The sequence below is a fragment of the Erythranthe guttata genome, chromosome 6 (genome assembly GCF_056151865.1).
Source record: "Erythranthe guttata isolate IM_541 chromosome 6, IM_541, whole genome shotgun sequence".
Classification (NCBI taxonomy): Eukaryota; Viridiplantae; Streptophyta; class Magnoliopsida; order Lamiales; family Phrymaceae; genus Erythranthe; species Erythranthe guttata.
In genome coordinates, this window is record NC_142538.1 from 18,531,277 (window position 1) to 18,551,164 (window position 19,888).

Consider the following 19,888-nt stretch of genomic DNA (forward strand, 5'->3'; position numbering starts at 1 on the left):
GAAACAAAGATTAGGCCTTGTTCGATGTATACTATACCATCGAATTGACTAAGTAGTATAGATTAGCAAAATGAAGCTCGTTGACGAACAATCTTGCCGGAAAAAAAAGAACAAAAAATCCCATATTTATATACGAGCAAACCGAACATCTTACTAACTAAATCGATCCAATCCGGAAATCAAATTAATCCAACTAATGCAAGTGGACAAGGCCTTAATAACATGATTCAACTTTTCAATGTTACCAAACGCTTCCTGTAGGTCTCGACGTGCTCCTTTGGGTCTCGTTGAGTTTGTTTATATGCTTCGATCTTATTCATCTCCTACAAAACAAGCACCTAACATTAGCATATAAATGAACAATACTCCTAATATGAAAATGTTTCAATTTTGATATACCATACTAATAAACTACGATAGAAAATCACAAGATTCAATTCGATTAAATACAAATAACGGATCCACTATATAATAGTAATTATAATAATTTCAAATACTGGTTTTTGTTTCTACACATTTTGCACTTCAAGATAATATCAATTTAATCCCACACATAAAACAAATCTCAAGGGATATTTGTGTAATTTCTCAAATTTGAGGGGTTCACTGTAATTACACCTAACCTCGTGGGAACTAGGTGTAATTTATCATTTCTTAACTTGAATGCTCAATTTCCCTTTGTTCTCTTTTATCTAATCCCCATTAAAAAACCAAATCAAGAAAGAAGTAATTTCTGTTAATAATAATACCTCAATCCACACAGCAAGTTTCGGCCTGCCGCTTGTGATGTCGTAACTCATCACTTCGAAGAAGAAGGGCTGGTATCTTTCAACGAAAGGAGCGTACGCTATGTCCACCTAAAAATAAAGTGTGACCCTTAAAAAAATATTTAATAGTAAAAGAAAATAGAAAAAAAATCATAGTCAACTGGTTTGAGATCAAGAACACAAATCAAAACACTACAAAAACTGAATTGCTCGTTTTCCATTAGTAGCATGTACGATGTTTTAACTTACTAAGCTGAACTGGCCAAGAAAAAAGGGTCCGTCGTCGAATTTGGAGAGAAAAATCTCAATTTCGTCAAAAGCAGCACCTACAGAAAATCGTAACAACCCTTAATTTAACATACTTCTATCACTTAGAGAGTAAATATCCAATACAAGAGTCAAATTTTTTTACCAGCTTCGTTAGTGCTGTTCTCCTTCAAAGAATTAGTTACGGCTTTAGAGAAGGAACTCGTAAACGACAGCAACTCCTCAGCAAACTCTATCTTGGTGGGATCCTACAATCATTTAGCACTTCAGCCACACGCGCACACACCAACATGGATGTGTGTGTTTTCGATGAATGAAGCGATGTTGTTATTATCAGAGATATCTTACATCGGGAAAAAGCGAAGGCCCTTCAAAGTTAGCGTCGATGTATCGAATCAAATCGAGACTCTCCCCTTTAACTTCATTGTTATGCTCTAGCGACGGAACCTAAATTATAAAGAAAGAAAAACGGACAAAGAAACCTAAATTAAAAATTCAAGAAACGATTAGGTGCGTTCGCAATTTCATTACACGTAATGGTTTATACCTTGTTTGGAGGGTACACTTTTTCCTTGTACCAAGACGGTCTGTTCTTAAGATTGATAGGTACCAATTTTATAGTGTCTTGAAGTCCCTGTTAAGAAGAAGATATAATCCGCTCGTAAACCTTTAAATGCTACACACAATCACACACACATACATGTGGATGTGTGCTAAGTGGGTAGTTATTGAACACAAGCATCAAACAAACCTAAGCAACACACATAATTAAATATTACAAAGCAACTGTAAATTATTTTATGTTTAATCACACACCTTACAGTTTCTGGTAATCCACGCACGTTGAGCAAACGGGCAAGAGTAAGATATATACAGCCTAAAATCAAGAAACTGAATCAGGACAGAATTTTCTTGAAAAAAGAAAAAAATAGAATTACAACACCATGCACTCAAATTGCACTCAAAAGCGACGGAAAGTGAGCTTAACGACTGATTTTTGCTTCGAGCGTGGGGTCCCAATCGGGCCATGCCCAATTGACGAGGTCGAAGGCGCCGGTCGATGACTATTGACTCGGGAGGAGTTACGAGGCAATCGGCTATATGCACACGAAGCTCGTTCAGGCGCGGTTCGACCTCGTCAATCGGGCAAAAAGCCCGATTGACACCACGCCCGAAGCAAAAATCAGTTGTTAAGCCCACTTTCCGTCGCTTTTAGGCGCAACGGACACATTTATCGGGGCAATCCACGCGTTTAATCGATCTGACCGACCCCACATTGCCCCAAAACTCGGGTCCCACAGGATTCTTACGTGTGCTCGATGTTGAGAAATACATAATCACATAGGAACTTCCCAAAAAAATAAAATTAATAATAATATTCATTTTACAATCAAGGAAAAAATGGCTTACTTGGGGGTTCCATCGAAGATTGGCGGTGGGTCTGAAGAGGAATCAAGAGCAGGTGGAAGGGCTTCTTCTCTCACACTTTGACACCAAAAATTAGGGCACTTTTTAATTTTGAATAGCAACAGAAAAAAAAAAACCCCACTAATTCAAATATCCAAATTCAGTTGAAGGAAAAGAAAAAGCAAGAGAGAAGAGAAATGAAATACCCAGATGAAATTGCTGATACAGTTCGACTGATTCCAGAATAGTTGAGAAGATTTTTCCTGGGGAATAAAATCAGTGGTTTCTTGAAGGGAGGGGATCCTAAATTAGGGCAAAGATTGATGCGATTAGTGTTGTTGTTATTACAAGCGCAATGGATAATGCTGTGATGATAGCTTATGTTGTTGAAGATGGTCGCCATTTTCTCTTGCTCTCAGCTGCTGATTTGGACAATTGGGATTGTTGATTTGTCACCAGCCAAATCTATAATTTTCCAATTTCGAATTTGTTTCTTATTTCAATTTCTGGAATTTTGGTTTCTAAGTTTTTTTTTTTTTTTTTTTTTTTTTTTTTAGATTAAAATTGAAAATATATTATTATTTTTTTATTTATGATCCAATATTAGTGTAAGAATTTTATTTTATTTTAACCCCAACTTACATTTATAATTAATATAGTGCAAGTTATAACATATGTTGTGTATTTCATGTATTCCTCAATGGTGGTAATGTTTTGGAAACATTACCGATTACAAATTTGGTCCCAATGTTTACAAAAAATAAATTTAGTCCCTTATATTACAGTAATTTAACATTGTTTGTCATTTCCGTCAATTTACCGTTAAGGCATTTATATAATTCATAAATCTAAAAACTCGTCACAATAACTCCTCTTATTTAATTATGCATATTAGATCTTAAATAGTAAGATTTGCTCGATTAAGCTCATGCCCTTTAAAATAACAAGATTAACACTCCAATTTTTTTTATCCAATTTGACAATTAAAATAACAAAAATTAAAAAAGTAAGGAATGAGAAAATGCAATGGCAAATTATGATAGTTAATGTGCAAGCAGAAAGAGAGTATTAAGAAGATCAAAATTGTACGCAATAACGAACCAAAGCCCTCCTCTCCATGCCTATATAAAAGCATTGATTTTGATCAACAATAAAACTTCATCTTCTAACTCAAACTTACACATACCATCAGTTTGGTAGGGGGGTAGAGAGGAGTTTGTTTTCATTCGAAACGAGTACAGTACAGTACAACTACAACCCGAATACTCTATTGTAATCGCCTGAGCTAAACATTACATCACCACCATACCCAGGGAAGTAATTGACTCCTAATATCTCGTTTCTCTGAAGTTCTGAAATTCCCACTTCCCCCTTATGTTGTTGGACCTCGTCCAAGCCAAGACGGTACCCGTTGCTATTGGAAATGTGGCCGTTTGTGTACTTCTGCTGCGACATTTGTGTGAAGAAAGATGGATCTCGATTTTGGTGTTCGTCGGTTATTCTTGAAGATAAGCCGTAGTAGTTATCTAGCCCAGAGAAGACGTTTGCCGTTTGGCCCATATAGCTCAGTTCTTGCTGTGTGGATGGAGTTTGGGTTGCAAACATTTGAGGAAAATTGGAGCTTTGATGTGTGGATGGTGATTGTTGCATCAGAAGCCAGAGCTTTGATTCGTCCTCGAACGCAGTGCTCAGTCTTGGAGTACTACTACCGTTTGGCCTCATTTCGAAGTTTGGGTTGATGAACCCGTTTGTTCGTTTGCCTTTATCAGAAGTTAATATTGCAGGGTCGAAGAAATCAACATTAGCCAAACGGTTACCTGCAAAACAAGAGTGTTAAAAAATGTGTCAAACAAATGAATAGGTTAGGAAAAGAAAGTAGCAGTGTTTCGAGGCACAAACCTGATGAGGGACGGGGTAAAAAGCCTGTTCTCTCTGAAGCAGAAAATCCAGGAGGTGGATCTCTAGAGGGCACCGAGAATCCAGGAGGAGCCAGAGTTTGAGCCCTATTCACTGTGAGAAGAGAGAAACAAAAACGATACGATTACACAAAATCGGGCGAAATTAAAAGGCTGATGAAAATGAGGTTAAGAATATAATACAAAAGGAAACAGACTAAAGATTAAGTGATATGAAATATAGAGCAAGTTCTAATCATAAATTACAACAAGATTTCACGGTGTATTGTACGCGCGAGCTCTTATCAACATCACATTAGGCATGCATCCGGCTTTTTAGGGTGTATGAATGCTACAGGAACACGTAAAGAACAGTTTGTGTTTAAGATGAAAACATTGATACAGACAGCCATAACAAACGAAGCAGAATGAAATTGAAGGTCTTTTCCCAGTCAAACTAATTATAAGTTGAGAGAAATAAACGAAATACTATTGGGCATATACTCTCAAAGTTTCAAGTCCAGGCCATTGAGTTGCCACTAACTATCATCAAGTTTGACAAACAATGCCTGTGGAAGCATGCATGTACACATACACACATGTATATATACATACACACAAACACACACACACACACATACACACACATGCATAGAAGAGAATAGTGAAGGGTCACAATGAGGACGACTAAAGATAGATAACTGCATTTGAAAACTAAACAAAAGGAATATGGCATACTGTCAAGAGTTGGAAGTGGACCTTTTCTAATTGGTCATATACCTATATCCTTTCAGTGCAAACAATTGAAGTTCTAACCATGGTGGTTGTCTTATAGATGATGCAGGTAGGAAAGAATACACACAGACACAAGCAGAAAAGATAAATCGTTAAAAAGAAAAGGATTTAAAAATGAAAAATATATTTCAGTTACCTGTATACTGAGGCTGAGATAAGTAACGCTCCTTGTTATCACCATAACCTGGAAGGACAGACCCAGCCACTTGACTTGCTAAGCCATCTTGTTTAACGAACGAATGTCCAGATTGGTCGCTATTTAAGGAACTCCAGGAAGAACCGCCCAACCCATCAGTTTCATCAAGTAATTCAGATAGACCATTATGCGTTGTCAAAGAATCTTCACATGAATCAAAATCTATTGACATAATATTCGAAATTATACTGCTCTCTACAGCATCTAAAACAGAACTGTCCTCTTCATTCGTCAAGTTACCATCATCTATTCTCCGTAAGTGCTCTACTATTTCTTCGTTGGAAAATGACCTCGAACTTCTATAAATTCTATCAGATTTAGCAGCATTCTGAAACTTCATCTCTTGTTGGCATGAATCATTTAATATGGAATTCCCATATCTGATAGGTAAAGAACCTTTGTCCTCATAATTATGTAAAAGGCTGTGATCAAGAGTAAAACCATTCAAACTGTGGGGATTTTTGTGTAATAATGTCGGACCATTAGACTCGTCTGAAATATTTGTAGGATAGGATGGATTGGAAAAAAACCTATGACTTGAGCCACATGTCTCTTTAGATCCTTGGTCATTGGATAACAATGAATCTTCTCTGAATGGTACATCTGACATGTTTCTAGATAACCCATTCCCGATGTGATTAGAACTGGAGACTTTAAACAGGGTAGGAAAAGAATATGGCTCGCCTGAATGTATATCTCCATTAACTGATACAGAAGATAATTCAGAACATAAGTTCAGAATCCTCCCATCTTCTGGAATATCTTCATCTTTTTCAGGAGCATCACAATTAGACCGTCCAACAATATCTACAAAAGTTGTCGGTTTGCGAGGTACTGCAATAGCTTCTTCCCTCTCTTTAGAGGGAAGTTGGTAAGCTATATCAGCACTGGTACTTGCGTAGCCATGAGCTGGATCCTGTACAATAGTACCAGAGACAATGATGGTTTTTCAGGATAAAAAAGCATAAAAATATAACACATAAAAATTATGTTGTTCTAACCATGTTCTAATCAAACTTAAAATCAAGTGACAGTTTGCAAATAAGTCACTTACAGAGCTAGTTCCGTTGGATTTGTCAGCAAAAGAACTGGTACTACTGCAGAAATCATCATCCGGAGGAGGCAGTACATTGCCAGCGTGTTTTGCCACATTGTTTGTAGCACCAACTATTTGTTGAACTCTACTCCTTTAAAACCACAAGAAAGAAAAGTTTAAACCAGCAAAAAGTAGATACATCTTAATCTTTCTAGATGTACCTTCATAGGATTCAATGTCCAAATACTCACTCATATATACTCAGAATATTATATTAACAACATTAAATAGTTGATGAAGAATAAAATTGCCACCAATTTCAACCATCGTGAAGCCTGAGAAGATCTAGATCATACATTTTTAACATGCATCCTGGTCTTCTATGAGTTTCTTAAGAAAAGAAAAGGAGCTAAGAAAAGATAAGCACCAATGATCAACTAAAGAGCGTGGTATTCCAGAAAATATTTGGATGTGTTTGTGACATCCATAAAATGCAAGAAAATTGCTGCTTCTCAGAGCTGGCACACAATTTCATTGTCAATTTCTTTAAGAAAGAACAATTAGTATCTAACATCCAGACCAACAGAAGTTCATGAAGGATCAACAATAGTTAATAAGCCTTATTCTGTGTTTCTCAAGGAATTGCCATCTAGATGAGGTATAATCCCTTGCTAAAATACATACTGAAAGTAAATAGAAGAATTGGTAGCATAAATTATTCTAGCTACAAAATGAATCTGGCTAAATATAAATTAATGTGGGTATTCCACAAGTCTAGATAAAGCAATCACTACCATAAGCTTATATCTCTCTTTCTAAAACTAGATATTGGTCACAATATCACAGAGACTGAATTCATCTGGATGTAAAAAATTCAGCATTTTTCCAAAAAGAACAGATCCACCATAGACAAAAAAATTGGAAAAAAAACAGAGGAATAGGAAAAGGTTGAAGCATCATACCTCGTATGTACTGCAGCAACTTCATCTTTTCCAAAACTATCTTCATCGGCCCCAATACTATGCAAATATAAACAAGCAGGATTGTTGCAAGGCTGAAACAAAATAAAAACGTCTGTGAACATCTATTCATGTATAGAGCAAAAGAAGCATTTCTAGCAGGATCCAACGTGAGAAGAAAGCAATCACAAATATCACAAATGATAAATAAATGTATACCATGTTTTTCAGCCAAGCATGGCAATATTTTGCAGTTCCAAATGATGCTCTGCACAGGTCATTTTCAATTGCTAATGTTACAAAAAGCTTCAGATTAATATTGTATGACGATGATAGGGAAAGGAACGAGTGCTTACCTCAAGAATCTACCTTCCAGGACAAAACCATGAACTGACTGAATACATCGTAAGGCCTCCTCCTCTTTTGAATATGTTATGTATCTGGAAGGTGACATGACAAGATCAAGGAAAGTGGAATATGAGGAAGAAAGAACTGCTGAAGGAACTGTTTGTAAAATTGTGTGCCGACATGAAACAATGCCCAGTCGAACAATAAAGGTAATAACAGCACTTGACAACAATAAAGCTAATAACAGCACTAGATTATTGACAACAAGTATGTAAGTTAAGATATTCATCTGTCTATTACCTCTATTATCAGAAATTGTTACAGTTTAGGGCGGTGAAGCTAAAACTACCGCAGAGACAAATATGGATTATTCATTTATTCTTGCACATTTTCATGTGATTATAGATGAACAATCTTGAGCTCTTTAAGAAAGGGAGAGTTAGTGGGTGTAAAAAATGAGATAAGAAAATTGGTGTATGATAGTGAACCTCCATATTTACTCAAAAAAAAAAAAGTGAACCTCCATATCTTAATTATGTATTCTGGTCGAGGAAAACCACATGTCAGATACCTCCTCCATTAAAACATGTCATCCTAAACTCAAAACAAAATTCCCAAATCAAACTGAACCAGGCAGAGATGTTTAGAAAGTATAGTAGTCGATCACAAGCAGCTTTAAATGTCATATATCTTTTTTTCTTATAAGAAATTCCAAGCATAAATTAACAGATTTAAACTCACACGCTGCATGTGTCATTGATAAACTGTTGGATGGCCCCACCAGCTGTCCGAGAGAGAGAGACCTTCGTCACTTTCCCGTACTGACCAAAATACTCCTTCCGCAGCAATACCTGTTCAAAACAATGTATCTCTTTAGAACTGAAGAAAATAAAGCAAGAAAATAAGTAACTTATGAAGGAGGGAAAAAAATTCTGACAATATCCCAAAGGAAAAGAAGTAAAAACTACTCCATACCTCTTCATCAGCTAGAGTGAGAGGTAATCCAATAACATATGCCATTTTACGCTGAATCACTCTAATATTTGTCAAATCCTTCTTTACTTCAGTAGCCTTTGGCTTGGCGGCTTTCGGTGGTTTGCTTTTCCTATTAGAAATCTTCGTCATTGTCCTATGTCATAAAAGAATATTCAACAAACTGTTAAATCAAAGCTCTATTTCAGAAAATAGAGAAGGATAATGATTAGCACAAAATCATAACGAACTTTTCATTATTTGCTTGCATTGCCACAATTTTCTCCTTTTCATAGATTGTACGACATGCAGGACATCGTCCCTCAGTGTCATCTTTCTCAGCCATGTCTATTATATGATGCCAACACCAAACACAGACCTGCAACATAAACAAAAGCAATCTCAGGTAGAGGCTTAGTAACGACCAAACAGCATTCAAAAGATATTCCCTCTTAATGAAGACATAAGAAAACAGTATGTTATGACATGAATAGAGACAAAACCAGTAATACCATCATAGTTGACAGTTTTCTGAATTCAAAGGGGAATCTTTGAGAAGATGAGTAAAGAAAGCGAAAATTTCTAATCTACATCTCATAAATGCCAAATTGCAAAAACGTCATCAACAAAAAACTCATAAGAGAACATAAATCACAGTCTTACACACCCCCACCCCTCAAATCATGAGAAATTTTGAAAGTGTAAAACATGGATCCTGTGAGCAACTTCAAATTTATCATCTCTAAACCAACTTTTATGACATGCCAGATATGAGAGCACATAGAAAATGAGAACAGGACAAATAGTCAATGTTGCAAAATAAGAGAACATGTATCAGACTTGCCATGGAAATGAAAATGAAAAAAGAACAAACAATCAAAGTTGAAAAATGAAAAAATACATACATACAAGACTTGCCATGGAATGAGTAATGCTTTATTTTCTTCTGAGAATTAACCAATGAAGAAAAATGACTTTCAAAAAATGAATTATCTAGGTTTTAGGCTACATTTCATAGAGCAAAATCAGCAAACATTTCCTCCAGCTCGAAAAAAAGAGAGAAGAAAACAGGCATTGACTATAACTGATTAAACGAGAATACACAAAGAAAAAACACACATTTTTATGTCAAATAATCATCACCTGATAACCGCATTTGCAAGGCATGAACTGCTGGTCTGTCCAATCCATTTCTTCCGCGCATAGAGGACACCTCTTCTCTCCTTCGTTGCTCATAATTAACTCTTAGCCCTAACAAAAAGATCTGCAGCAACAAAAAGACACAGAACCATCCAAATCAATCATTCATCTCAATGAACTAGCTAGAATTAACAAACAGATGGGTAAAATCACCCACATTTAACCCAAGCCCACACTAAACCATGCAAATACATTTCCTCCCCCATACGCCCCTAAAAATCGAGATAACGAAATACAAACCCTAATGTGAAACTACAGTGTCATCCAAACCAAAATTGGAGAGGCAATTAACAGTTTTTCAGATCAGAGAAACCAAAAACATCCTCATTCCGCACAAAAACCAAACAATGCGCGCACAAAATATCCACATTGAAATGCAGAAACACATGCGCACCACAAAACATAAACAAGCACAGCGGCAGACGCGCAAACGTTCCACAAAACCGACGTACAACGGCCGAATTGAACGAACGGACCGAATGTAGGGTTTTGAGATTACATTTCGAAGAAACAGAAGATTCAAATTAAACCAAAAAAAAAACGCACAAAAAACTTACAGAGATTTTATCGAGGAAAAATGGCAGCGATGTAGAGAGAGAAAGAGAAAAGGAAAAAAAAAAAAAACCAACTCGGGGGAGGGGTCTGTACGGCACGAAGTGATGATTGAAAATGAAAACCACAGGATTAAGACACCTTTAATGGATGGCCTTCTTTAACACTAGGGAATTTTCTTCTCTCTCTACACGTATGTATCTATATATATATATATATGTAATGTATGTATATATGTATGTATATGTAGGTATGTATGTATATCTCTCTCTCTCTCTCACACGCACACACACACATGCGTGCGTGCGTGTGTGGCAAAATAAAAGGATGTGGTTGAGGTTTTCAATTAAATTATTTTCATAAAACTATTATTATTATTTTATTATTATTAATAATTAATAATAATAAAAATAATAAGTCAATGTTGCAAATTTTTAATGGTGTGGAATTGGAGATTGGTCTTCTCTAATCTCTATCATGGATTTGTGGTTTAGAGGTTTAGGGTTACTTTGGGTGGTTAAAACATAAGGAGTGACATTGAATTTTTATTTTTTTGCAATAATTAATTTAAATTATTTTATACATTTATATGTATTCGTTTTTTTAAATGTTCGTCTCGTCGTGTTTTTTTAGAGGTTATTTACGATAGATACATTTACAGATACACGAAATTTTGATTTTAAGGGAATCGTTCTTATTTGACAGAATTACATATTTATGATTTTCCATCTTTAGTTTATTACCAAAAAAATCTAAATTACCTATTTATGATTTTCCAAAAAAGGTGAGCTAGAATTGAGATTTTTATTAGCTATATTAATTGAAAAATCTTATTAATTTTATTTGCCATGGTATTGTTTTGTATGACAATATCATTTAACTAATTAAGTGTATTGTCAATTATCAATGTTTACCCTTGTTTGGTTGAGAATATAATTTATGACTAATTAAATAAATAAGATTTTAATGTTTGGTTAGTAGAAAAGTTCTTTAAATTTTATTCGTTCGTTTCAACGATACTGAAAAATATGGATCTCTTAGTTTACTAGTTGATATATCGATTATTAGCAAAATAAGTCGTGATTGACTATAAATAATAGAATCATATATATGGTTAGTCGTCTAATAAAACTTGTACTAACCACACATTGCATGAAAATTTTCAATAAATACTTATGTCTAGTAACATAAATAAGACATCTTTATTAGGTGTATTTTGCCTTTTGGTGAATCTCTTAAAAGATACAAATTTCAAGTAAGAGAATGCATTACTCCCTTGTTGGGCACATTAAAAAAAAAAGATTATTGAAGAATGATGTAGATTACATGTTTTAATTTGAGTTATCTCACGTTGGAAATGATACTACATACGCGTAGAGAGATATTAATTGTTAAATTATGGTCGAACAAATATACTTATATCACATAAGTGTATAGATACAGAGATGTTAAGTCATGGTCGATCAAACATAAACTAAAAGATTTTATACATAATACGATAATATTATGAGGTTAGATTTTAAAATTGGGTTATAATATGTACTATTGGTATTTAAACTAAAATCAATTAATAAAAATAATTTTTTTTTTTTTGGTAATTCAGTTATTAATCGAACCAAACGATAAACGATATGAAATCTTGGCTCACCGCAATTTATGTACAAATTTTCCGAATGAATACTCATAAATTTATCAACCGAAGGGATTTTTTTCGTAAGATCAGACATAGTTGAGTTGAGGGCTGCTTGTAACAATGCAAACATAAGGGGGGTTTCGTGATTTGACTTTACCTCAGGGGTGGTCGCAATTTGCCAACTGATAAGGGTTTTTTCGTAAGACAATACATAGTTGAGGGGGTGACTGTAATTATGCAAACAATCGGGATTTTTTCGTAATTTGATATTACCTCAGGGATGTCTGTAATTTGCCCTATTTTGTTCTTGGCCTAAACAATAATATGTAGGGTAAATTCCACTTTTCCCCTTGTACTTTAGATCGTATCATTTTATCTCCTTCCACTCTCAATTGCATCGACTTGCCTCCTTGTACTTTGGTTCAATATCACTTTACCCCATTCTACTCTCAATTGCATCGAGTTACCCCCTTGTACTTTGGGTCGACATCACTTTACTCCCTTCTACTCTCAACTGCATCGATTTGCCCCTGTACTTGAAAAATTGTCTCAATATGATACTCGCCGTTAGTTTTCACACATTTGACATTTACACCGTTTGATCTAAATTTGAAAATGATAAAAAAAAAAAACCACCACTCCAGTTCAAATAATTATTAAAAAAAAATAAATAAATAAAAAATAAATTGTGGCTGGCGTCGATGTGGACTATGTTTTCTCGTTGTCTTTAAATTTTTTTTTTATTATTATTATTATTTTTTTTTTATTGTTTTTTTAATTTTTTTTTAATAATTATTTAAACTAGGAGGGGTGACTTTTTAGCAATTTTCAAACTTAGATCAAACTTTGTTGCAATTGAGAGTAGTAGGGGGTAAAGTGATATCGACTCAAAGTACTAGGGGACAAATCGATGCAATTGAGAGTAGTAGGGGGTAAAGTTATATCGAACCAAAGTAAAAGGGGGAAAGCGAAATTTACCCTAATATGTAATAAGAACTTTTCCTACGAAGCGTTTTCAGAAGAAATTGTAAGATACCGGAGAGAAAAGCACAAAAGAGAGGAGCAAAACCCCAGCGGCTCTCCTACTCCATTGGAGGAAGCAAAGGAATGTACGCAGAGCAGAAGAAGCTCAACCATCGAGAGAAATGAGGCTGATAGTGCTCACTTCCCGCAGCAAAGCAATTTTCACTTTCCCCGTTCGCATATCCCCGGCGCCGCCGCTTCCTCCGCCGCCGCGAAGCTTCAACACTCTCTGTTGGAGACCTAATTGCAATCCCAAATTTTCCTCCTACACTGGATTCAGAGCTTCGTCGAGCGCCGCGCATACGGTGTCGTTTCTTCAGCGTAACCCCGTGTTCTCCGCGTCGAAATGCATATCCTCAATTTCGTCTTCTGCTGCCAGTACTGTGGACTGGAACGAAGCCGCCTTGGGCTCGGCGGAGGCGGTAGGGTGGGAGGAGGAGGACGAGATGAACGAGGCTGCCAAATCTTCCATTTCCGTTAGGGCGTATTTCTTCTCCACTAGGTTTGACTTGTGTTTATTTTTAATTTTTTTTTTTACGAGTAAATTGTTGGCTAAGGCTTTGGTGATTGTGTGGCAGCGTCGATTTGAAGAGCTTGGTGGAGCAGAATAAACAGAATTTTATCCCGCCATCGTCTAGGATGACAAACTACGTGGTCCTGCGGTTTGGCGATTTGAGACCTGATCCTAATGTATGTTTCTTTCCGTAATTTAGTTCCGTTTGCATTACGGTTACTCGAAATTTCAATTGTGAATTTTGTTGAATTTATCAAAATTGCAATCTGTCTAAGTTGTCTTGCAATATAACTCCCTTCTCATTCTATACAATACGGCTCGCACATAATACGTTGATGATAAGCTACCTAGCAATTTGTTCTCACTTGTCTAATTGTGTTTTTAATTGATATTGTGAGTAGTAAATTATATTCGGTGTATTTTTGCAGGATTTCAATCTCTTGACGAACTTAGATTAAATGGTTGTCTTGTTATCTTATAGTATATGAGTTTAGGTGAATTCAGTGTGCGTCACGTTTGCAATTAACACTAGCTATATGTTTCTTAGAATATCTCATAACTATAATAAACATTCAGAGTTTTCGAGGTCTTATGTACAGGTTTTTACCTCATAGAATAATTGTTTATGCTTTAACAGCAAGACCATTCGGAAAGTTATGATCATGCAGGGCTAGATGTCTATCTTCCTGAATTGCAAGAGTACCTTGAGCTTGTTTTATAACTCATCTGTATCGTTATGTTTAGGATCCAGTATTGTTTATTTAAAAATTATGAACCTACGGTGCTGATTATATATATATATATATATATATATATATATATATATATATATATATATATATATATATTGTTGTTCTCGTCTCTTTCAGAAATTCTGTCATGTATGATGTCTTAACTTAGTTGGATTAATAGAATGAAATGAGATTCAACTTGATTTTCTGTTTATTTTAGATTCTTCAAACTTCAATGTACAGTTTCACACCTAATGAATATGACTAGATGGTTCATGTGGTTTTGACATGAAATCAATGTGATGTATAGACTCAGATGATGTCTTTGAAGTTGTTAATCTGCAAGTTATAGCTTTCTGGTTTCTTCGGGTTCCCAGTGTTGTATCTTGTGTTCTTTTTATAGATTTAACTTTATCTCTCTTGAGGTGCTAGTAAGGGAACCTGGTGCTATCATTTACTTTGAAGTGGAGTAGACCTTTTATAGCAAGCACAGTTTTTTTTTTTTATTATGGGCAGATATGTGTACATTGAATGCTTTGCTTCACTTTAATCTTTATTAACAGTGTATTGTTGTTGTTTCAGGGTTTGAGTTCTAGTTTACACGGAAATGATTGTTGTTACATGGTAGTTTTCCAGTACGGCTCCATTGTCCTGTTCAATGTCCGTGACCATGAAGTTGATGGATATCTAAAAATTATAGAAAGACATTCTTCAGGATTGCTTCCCGAGATGAGAAAGGATGGTAAGCCCATTTTTAGCATAGACGTAAATTTACTGTATTGAATCCAACAATTATTTTACCAATATACATTCCTTTCTCTTTCTGCGTTAGTACATGGTTACATGGAAATGCATCCTATTCATATGGTCCTTCCTCTCTTTAATGTTTAGCTATCTGCCCCTAAAACAATAGAAGTCATAATAATTAGTTGGTTGATTGAATTGCAGTTGTCCTCTTTCCATGTAATATACTCCACCTAGCCTCCTCCATAGAAACTCGTTTTTTCCTGCCAAAACAAAAGAATAATAGAAAATTGGGTCTGTTCATTTCTGAAATGTTGGCTTGATGATAATGATTACATGGTGCCAATTTGACCAAGGCTATACCAAGCATTCAATTATGCAGAATAAGGCAAATAGTTAATTAAATCTTTATTTAATTATTAAAGAACACTTGTGCTATAATCATTTACAACAACAAGAGGAAATGGTGGCCCTCAGGCTATGGTAGAGTTAGAAAGGAGCGTTTCGGGACTTATTTTAATTCATCCCGTGAAACCTTTTGTTGGAGAAAAATTAGATTTGATGGGTACTCAGTTTCATGAAGTGCATCCTCATTTCATATTTTCATTAATACATCCTTTATAGAATTGAAGTTGACAGATACACAAACGAGGCCCATTTCTAATCAAACTTAGTAGAGAGTTCATTGTGCTGTCATTTGTTTCCATTCAATAATATGTTTAGTGTGTCTTCTGTTTGCTAGTTTATTGGTTCATGTGTGTTACGTGGCGGATGTCATGTATATACAACTTACAAATTTCTGACTTGGGTATGAAAAATTAGAATATGAGGTCCGAGAGAAGCCAAATTTGAACACATGGATGCAAGGTGGGCTTGATTACATAACACTGCAATACCTTAACGTCGATGGCATCCGTACCATTGGTAGTGTTCTTGGTCAAAGTATTGCGCTTGACTATTATGTTCGTCAGGTATGTTCCCTATCTACTTCGATAATATAATTTTACAATAATGCCCTTTGTTTTCTATCATATCTTTTTAAATCCTTCTGTTCTCTTTAAGGTCGACGGAATGGTTGCAGAATTTACTGATATCAATCGTGGGATGGAGAAAACTGGTACCTTCACAATGGAACGAAAAAAGCTATTTCAGCTGGTTGGAAAGGCAAATTCAAATCTTGCTGATGTAATTCTTAAGCTTGGACTTTTTGAAAGGTAATAATTGGAGTTATTTACTGCAAGAATTGAATGGATCTCGTTAGAACCATTGTCTGTAGGTTGTAGAATATGGATTTATTAGTTTATTCGTCTCATCTTTTTTAAGGCTCACGTCTCAATTTACTTTTCTTTACCCCTCAGTTTTTCACTGTCTAACTAGTTAGAATTATCTTCGAACTGATTGATAATATGCATTTTGGTTCTAGTTACTATTGCAAAAGATTTTTTTTAATCTATTTTAGCTAATAAGACATGAACTTATCCGAAACTCGTCAGCTTTCATCTCGTTCATTTTAACTTTTGGTTGATTGTTTTTCTTCCTTTGGTATAGTTTAGAGTTTTACAGTCACTTTTCTATTACATTACACTTGTTACTATTATATCTAGCTTTTGAAACTGAGACGAAGTCATACATCTAAATGCAGATCAGATATCGCGTGGAAAGATGCTAAATACGCTCAGATTTGGGAGTACCTAAGAGACGAATTCGAATTAACTGCCCGATTTGCAGGCCTTGATTTCAAATTGAAGTTTGTAGAGGTATTGCTTCATTGAAGGCCATTTCTTCCGATTTTAGCATTTTCATTATTATAATTTCCAAATTACCCTAGCTGATGCTTTCTTTCTTTCCTCGACACCTGCAGCATAATATTCGTTTTCTACAAGAGATTCTACAGAATAGGAAATCGGATTTCCTCGAGTGGCTGATTATCATCCTAATTGCTGCCGAAATTCTCATATCCGTATACGACATCGCTCATAAGTCGTTGTAGAATCTGCCTATTCTCATCGTTCCTACAACACGAATGTGTATATACAATAATGAATTTACTGTGCTTTATCGCAATTGGTCACACTGGTCACAGGAAGTACTTTCTGTAGTAAAATTATTTTACCTGTAGGCCCCACCTATTTTTTTTTAACCAGCAGACATTGTATCACAATGTTTTATTAATATTTTTATTCTTTTTTCTCCATACATATATTTTTTAATTAATACCATTGAGAAAATTTGTGTTCATTTGTTAAAACTCGCTCGAACTCGATCTTCACTAGAAATAAATCAATAAATACGTACGAGTTCGACTCTTTTTCGATTCGATTAAACCTCGTTTGACATCGACTCGATTACTTATCAAAATTAAGTTTCAATCATAATTTTGAAAATTCGATATAAATTCAAACAAGCTTAAACAACCGTATAATCGGCTCGATTCGTACGCAAACCTTTTGATTCGTTAACATCTTGGAATGGGCCTTTTCTACTAAGGATCCAAGCCCATTTATAGAAGAAGTAAAAGCCCAAGTTAGAGAAATGGTGAAAAGACAGAAATAGCCCTTGAGATAGTGGTAATTACGAAAATGAAGTAATCGACCCAATTTTCCCCAATTTCATTTCCTTCTCTCTCAACTCTGACCTCTAAGCAAGCTACTGAGAGAATCTGCAAACAAGAAACAAATAGAAAGGTAAATTTTTTCTTCCCTTTCATTTGAAGAACACGATGGTTGTTAATTACGTGATTCGATATTTTATTTTTTCGCCGTCGCTGAATTTTAGATCAATTTATGGACGATTTTCATTATATTGTGAATGTACATTTACGGAATGGTGTCCAGGATTCGATTCGATTCTCATATTCGGATTTCTTCTTGCGGATTCTTGTTTTTTTGTAGAAATATTGAGCGAATTGCAGATTTCTTTTCGTATTCCGAATCGGTTCTAAAAAAATGTGTAAATATGTGTGTTTTTGGTGTTTTTCAGTGAATGCTGTTAAGTTGGGGTTTGGGTGGGTGGGTGGGGGTAAGGTGGGGTGGGTAATTTAGGTATTGAGGGAAATGATTATTTTGTGTTGCAGTGATGTGTGGATTATTAGATCTCTTGATTTTGACATTTCGCTTTTGAGCTGAAATTAATTGTTACGAAATGCAGAACTTTGTTCTTTTGCACTATATACGTAGGCGTTTGTTTTTCGTTTCACAAACATTAGGCGTTATAAGGTGTGGGAGTGTGTTAATAAGATACGAGCTTCTGATAAACGATAATTTCTTGATTGTTTGGTTAAGGATGGCAAGCACTACAGATGCTGGAGAACAAGTGCCAACTTCGTCCATGTTGATGGGAGCTGCTAAGCATATAGGGACGAGATGCCGTGGCGAGAATTTGGCATTTTTGAAGTGCAAGAAGGACGACCCGAACCCTGAGAAATGTCTCGATAAAGGACGCCAAGTTACTCAATGCGTGCTTCATCTGTAAGTTAAATGAATGTTTGATGCTTGTAGATAGAGATATGTGATGCAAGATAGATTTTTGTACACTTGTTCATGATTAACTAAATAATTGGACTTTGTTTGATGTTTGGTAAACCCAATAATTTTTCGGGTCGACCCGGAAATATTATTTTATCATGGCCTATCTTGCCTTTTAGGGAGATTATTTGAACTCCGACAATATTATTTTATGCTAAACTTATCTTAGGAACCAAACGAGACCTTAGTGCAATGGCTGAGCCCTTTTCATTCTCTCTTTATAATCTTTATCTATCTACAAACTTTTGCTTCTCTAGGAAGAATAGACGAGGGACCAGGATAAAGATACAGTATAAGAGAAAATTAACGTAGATTTGCTTCACATCGTGTTACTATACTTTCTTGTAGGACATTAAGGTGAAATTTTTGGGTAGTCCAACTCACTTCATTTATATTTTGTATTGCATTTGTAGATTCGTAATTTTCTAGCCTAAGAAACCTACCACACTGTAGTCTGTTGTTTTCTATTAGCCGACTTTATTATAGTTTTTGTTTATCCACTTCTTCCTTCCTCCCTTTTTATACCAACACAGCCCACCAGAATTCCGAGACGATGCATAACCATTATTAGTTGTACTTCGTTTGGTTCATTAGAAGCAAATTTAAGAGAAAAAAATAGACGATGATCCTCAAACGACATCAAAATTGAACTTAATTCATGTTTTTTCTTGACGTGTACGCTGCAAATCAAAGTGCATGATTTTTTCTAAAGAAAATACTCTCTCAAATTGTTGCACCATTTTCTATAAATCCCCAGGACTGCATTAGGATGAAAATATAAATCTTAATTAACGTAACTTGCTCATGACTTAGACCTATAGTTTAATCCGTTTATGAACCCGGAAATGTAATATTTCAATGTGTGAACCACACAAGTACGTGTTCATCAAGAAACAATTCTAACAATCTTGGTGTTTTTGCTGCAGGCTGAGAGATCTGCACCAGAACTGTGGCAAAGAAATGGATGCATACGGTGGGTGCATGTATTACCACACTAATGAATTCGAATTTTGCCGTAAAGAGCAAAAGGACTTCGAGAAAGCGTGCCCACTCTGATGAGTGTATCAACGATAAAATGGATGCTTGTGAACATAATAAATTCGCGGATTTCTTCTGTTGAATTCGAATGTACTCTTTTAGATTGATTTATCTTTTATATTCCTTCCTTTTGTATGGTATCGGAAAACTAATTTCAGTATCGAGAAATGCTATGCAACCGGATCATGGAAACCCGTTTTTAAGTATCAAGATTCTTGATTTTTTTTTTTAATCTTTTTTAAAAAAAATCGAGTTGCTGATATAGAACTATATGTGATTATAATATA

The 19,888-nt window shown here is 35.2% G+C and overlaps 4 protein-coding genes across 7 annotated transcripts; 2 read left to right on the forward strand and 2 right to left on the reverse strand.

The window, feature by feature from the left end:
* Positions 1–44: 44 nt before the first annotated feature.
* LOC105955516 (glutathione S-transferase L3) lies at positions 45–2,947 on the reverse strand. The gene is made up of 9 exons (XM_012979254.2): positions 2,648–2,947; positions 2,445–2,519; positions 1,851–1,911; positions 1,582–1,668; positions 1,383–1,481; positions 1,180–1,282; positions 1,017–1,093; positions 750–857; positions 45–323 (listed from the first exon to the last, which is right to left on the reverse strand). Exons 1-9 carry the CDS (start codon positions 2,842–2,844, stop codon positions 228–230), a joined length of 903 nt encoding a protein of 300 aa, XP_012834708.2. The 5' UTR covers positions 2,845–2,947; the 3' UTR covers positions 45–227.
* Positions 2,948–3,579: 632 nt separating this feature from the next.
* On the reverse strand, positions 3,580–10,628 carry LOC105955513 (uncharacterized). 4 transcript variants are annotated; one of them, XM_012979249.2, is made up of 12 exons: positions 10,400–10,628; positions 9,786–9,906; positions 8,894–9,021; positions 8,646–8,799; positions 8,412–8,521; positions 7,679–7,762; positions 7,542–7,590; positions 7,326–7,417; positions 6,382–6,514; positions 5,268–6,243; positions 4,341–4,451; positions 3,580–4,258 (listed from the first exon to the last, which is right to left on the reverse strand). In XM_012979249.2, exons 2-12 carry the CDS (start codon positions 9,876–9,878, stop codon positions 3,693–3,695), a joined length of 2,496 nt encoding a protein of 831 aa, XP_012834703.1. In that variant the 5' UTR covers positions 9,879–9,906; positions 10,400–10,628; the 3' UTR covers positions 3,580–3,692. The 4 variants fall into 4 exon arrangements, with proteins under 4 accessions (XP_012834703.1, XP_088676264.1, XP_088676265.1 ...); XM_088820138.1 differs by having other exon boundaries at positions 9,786–9,893; positions 10,400–10,542; XM_088820139.1 differs by having other exon boundaries at positions 10,000–10,528.
* Positions 10,629–12,954: 2,326 nt separating this feature from the next.
* On the forward strand, positions 12,955–17,235 carry LOC105955512 (sporulation RMD1-like protein, putative (DUF155)). The gene is made up of 7 exons (XM_012979248.2): positions 12,955–13,552; positions 13,629–13,740; positions 14,878–15,037; positions 15,862–16,010; positions 16,102–16,253; positions 16,682–16,796; positions 16,901–17,235. The coding sequence occupies exons 1-7, from the start codon at positions 13,173–13,175 to the stop codon at positions 17,027–17,029; spliced, it is 1,197 nt and encodes a 398-aa protein (XP_012834702.2). The 5' UTR covers positions 12,955–13,172; the 3' UTR covers positions 17,030–17,235.
* A 351-nt stretch (positions 17,236–17,586) lies between these two features.
* Positions 17,587–19,833, forward strand: LOC105955511 (NADH dehydrogenase [ubiquinone] 1 alpha subcomplex subunit 8-B). The gene is made up of 3 exons (XM_088820141.1): positions 17,587–17,723; positions 18,321–18,506; positions 19,490–19,833. Exons 2-3 carry the CDS (start codon positions 18,322–18,324, stop codon positions 19,617–19,619), a joined length of 315 nt encoding a protein of 104 aa, XP_088676267.1. The 5' UTR covers positions 17,587–17,723; position 18,321; the 3' UTR covers positions 19,620–19,833.
* Positions 19,834–19,888: the final 55 nt, after the last annotated feature.

Coding starts and splice junctions, on each gene's coding strand:
- LOC105955516 (XM_012979254.2), bottom strand. CDS start 2,844: ATGGCGACCATCTTCAACAACATAAGCTATCATCACAGCATTATCCAT. Junction 1,482..1,581: donor AAGTGTACCCTCCAAACAAG/GTATAAACCATT, acceptor TTTATAATTTAG/GTTCCGTCGCTAGAGCATAA. Junction 1,094..1,179: donor GAACAGCACTAACGAAGCTG/GTAAAAAAATTT, acceptor GATTTTCTGTAG/GTGCTGCTTTTGACGAAATT.
- LOC105955513 (XM_012979249.2), bottom strand. CDS start 9,878: ATGAGCAACGAAGGAGAGAAGAGGTGTCCTCTATGCGCGGAAGAAATG. Junction 7,591..7,678: donor CTGGAAGGTAGATTCTTGAG/GTAAGCACTCGT, acceptor TGACCTGTGCAG/AGCATCATTTGGAACTGCAA. Junction 4,452..5,267: donor ATCTCAGCCTCAGTATACAG/GTAACTGAAATA, acceptor CTCTTCTCACAG/TGAATAGGGCTCAAACTCTG.
- LOC105955512 (XM_012979248.2), top strand. CDS start 13,173: ATGAGGCTGATAGTGCTCACTTCCCGCAGCAAAGCAATTTTCACTTTC. Junction 13,553..13,628: donor GCGTATTTCTTCTCCACTAG/GTTTGACTTGTG, acceptor ATTGTGTGGCAG/CGTCGATTTGAAGAGCTTGG. Junction 16,011..16,101: donor TTGACTATTATGTTCGTCAG/GTATGTTCCCTA, acceptor GTTCTCTTTAAG/GTCGACGGAATGGTTGCAGA.
- LOC105955511 (XM_088820141.1), top strand. CDS start 18,322: ATGGCAAGCACTACAGATGCTGGAGAACAAGTGCCAACTTCGTCCATG. Junction 18,507..19,489: donor ACTCAATGCGTGCTTCATCT/GTAAGTTAAATG, acceptor TTTTTGCTGCAG/GCTGAGAGATCTGCACCAGA.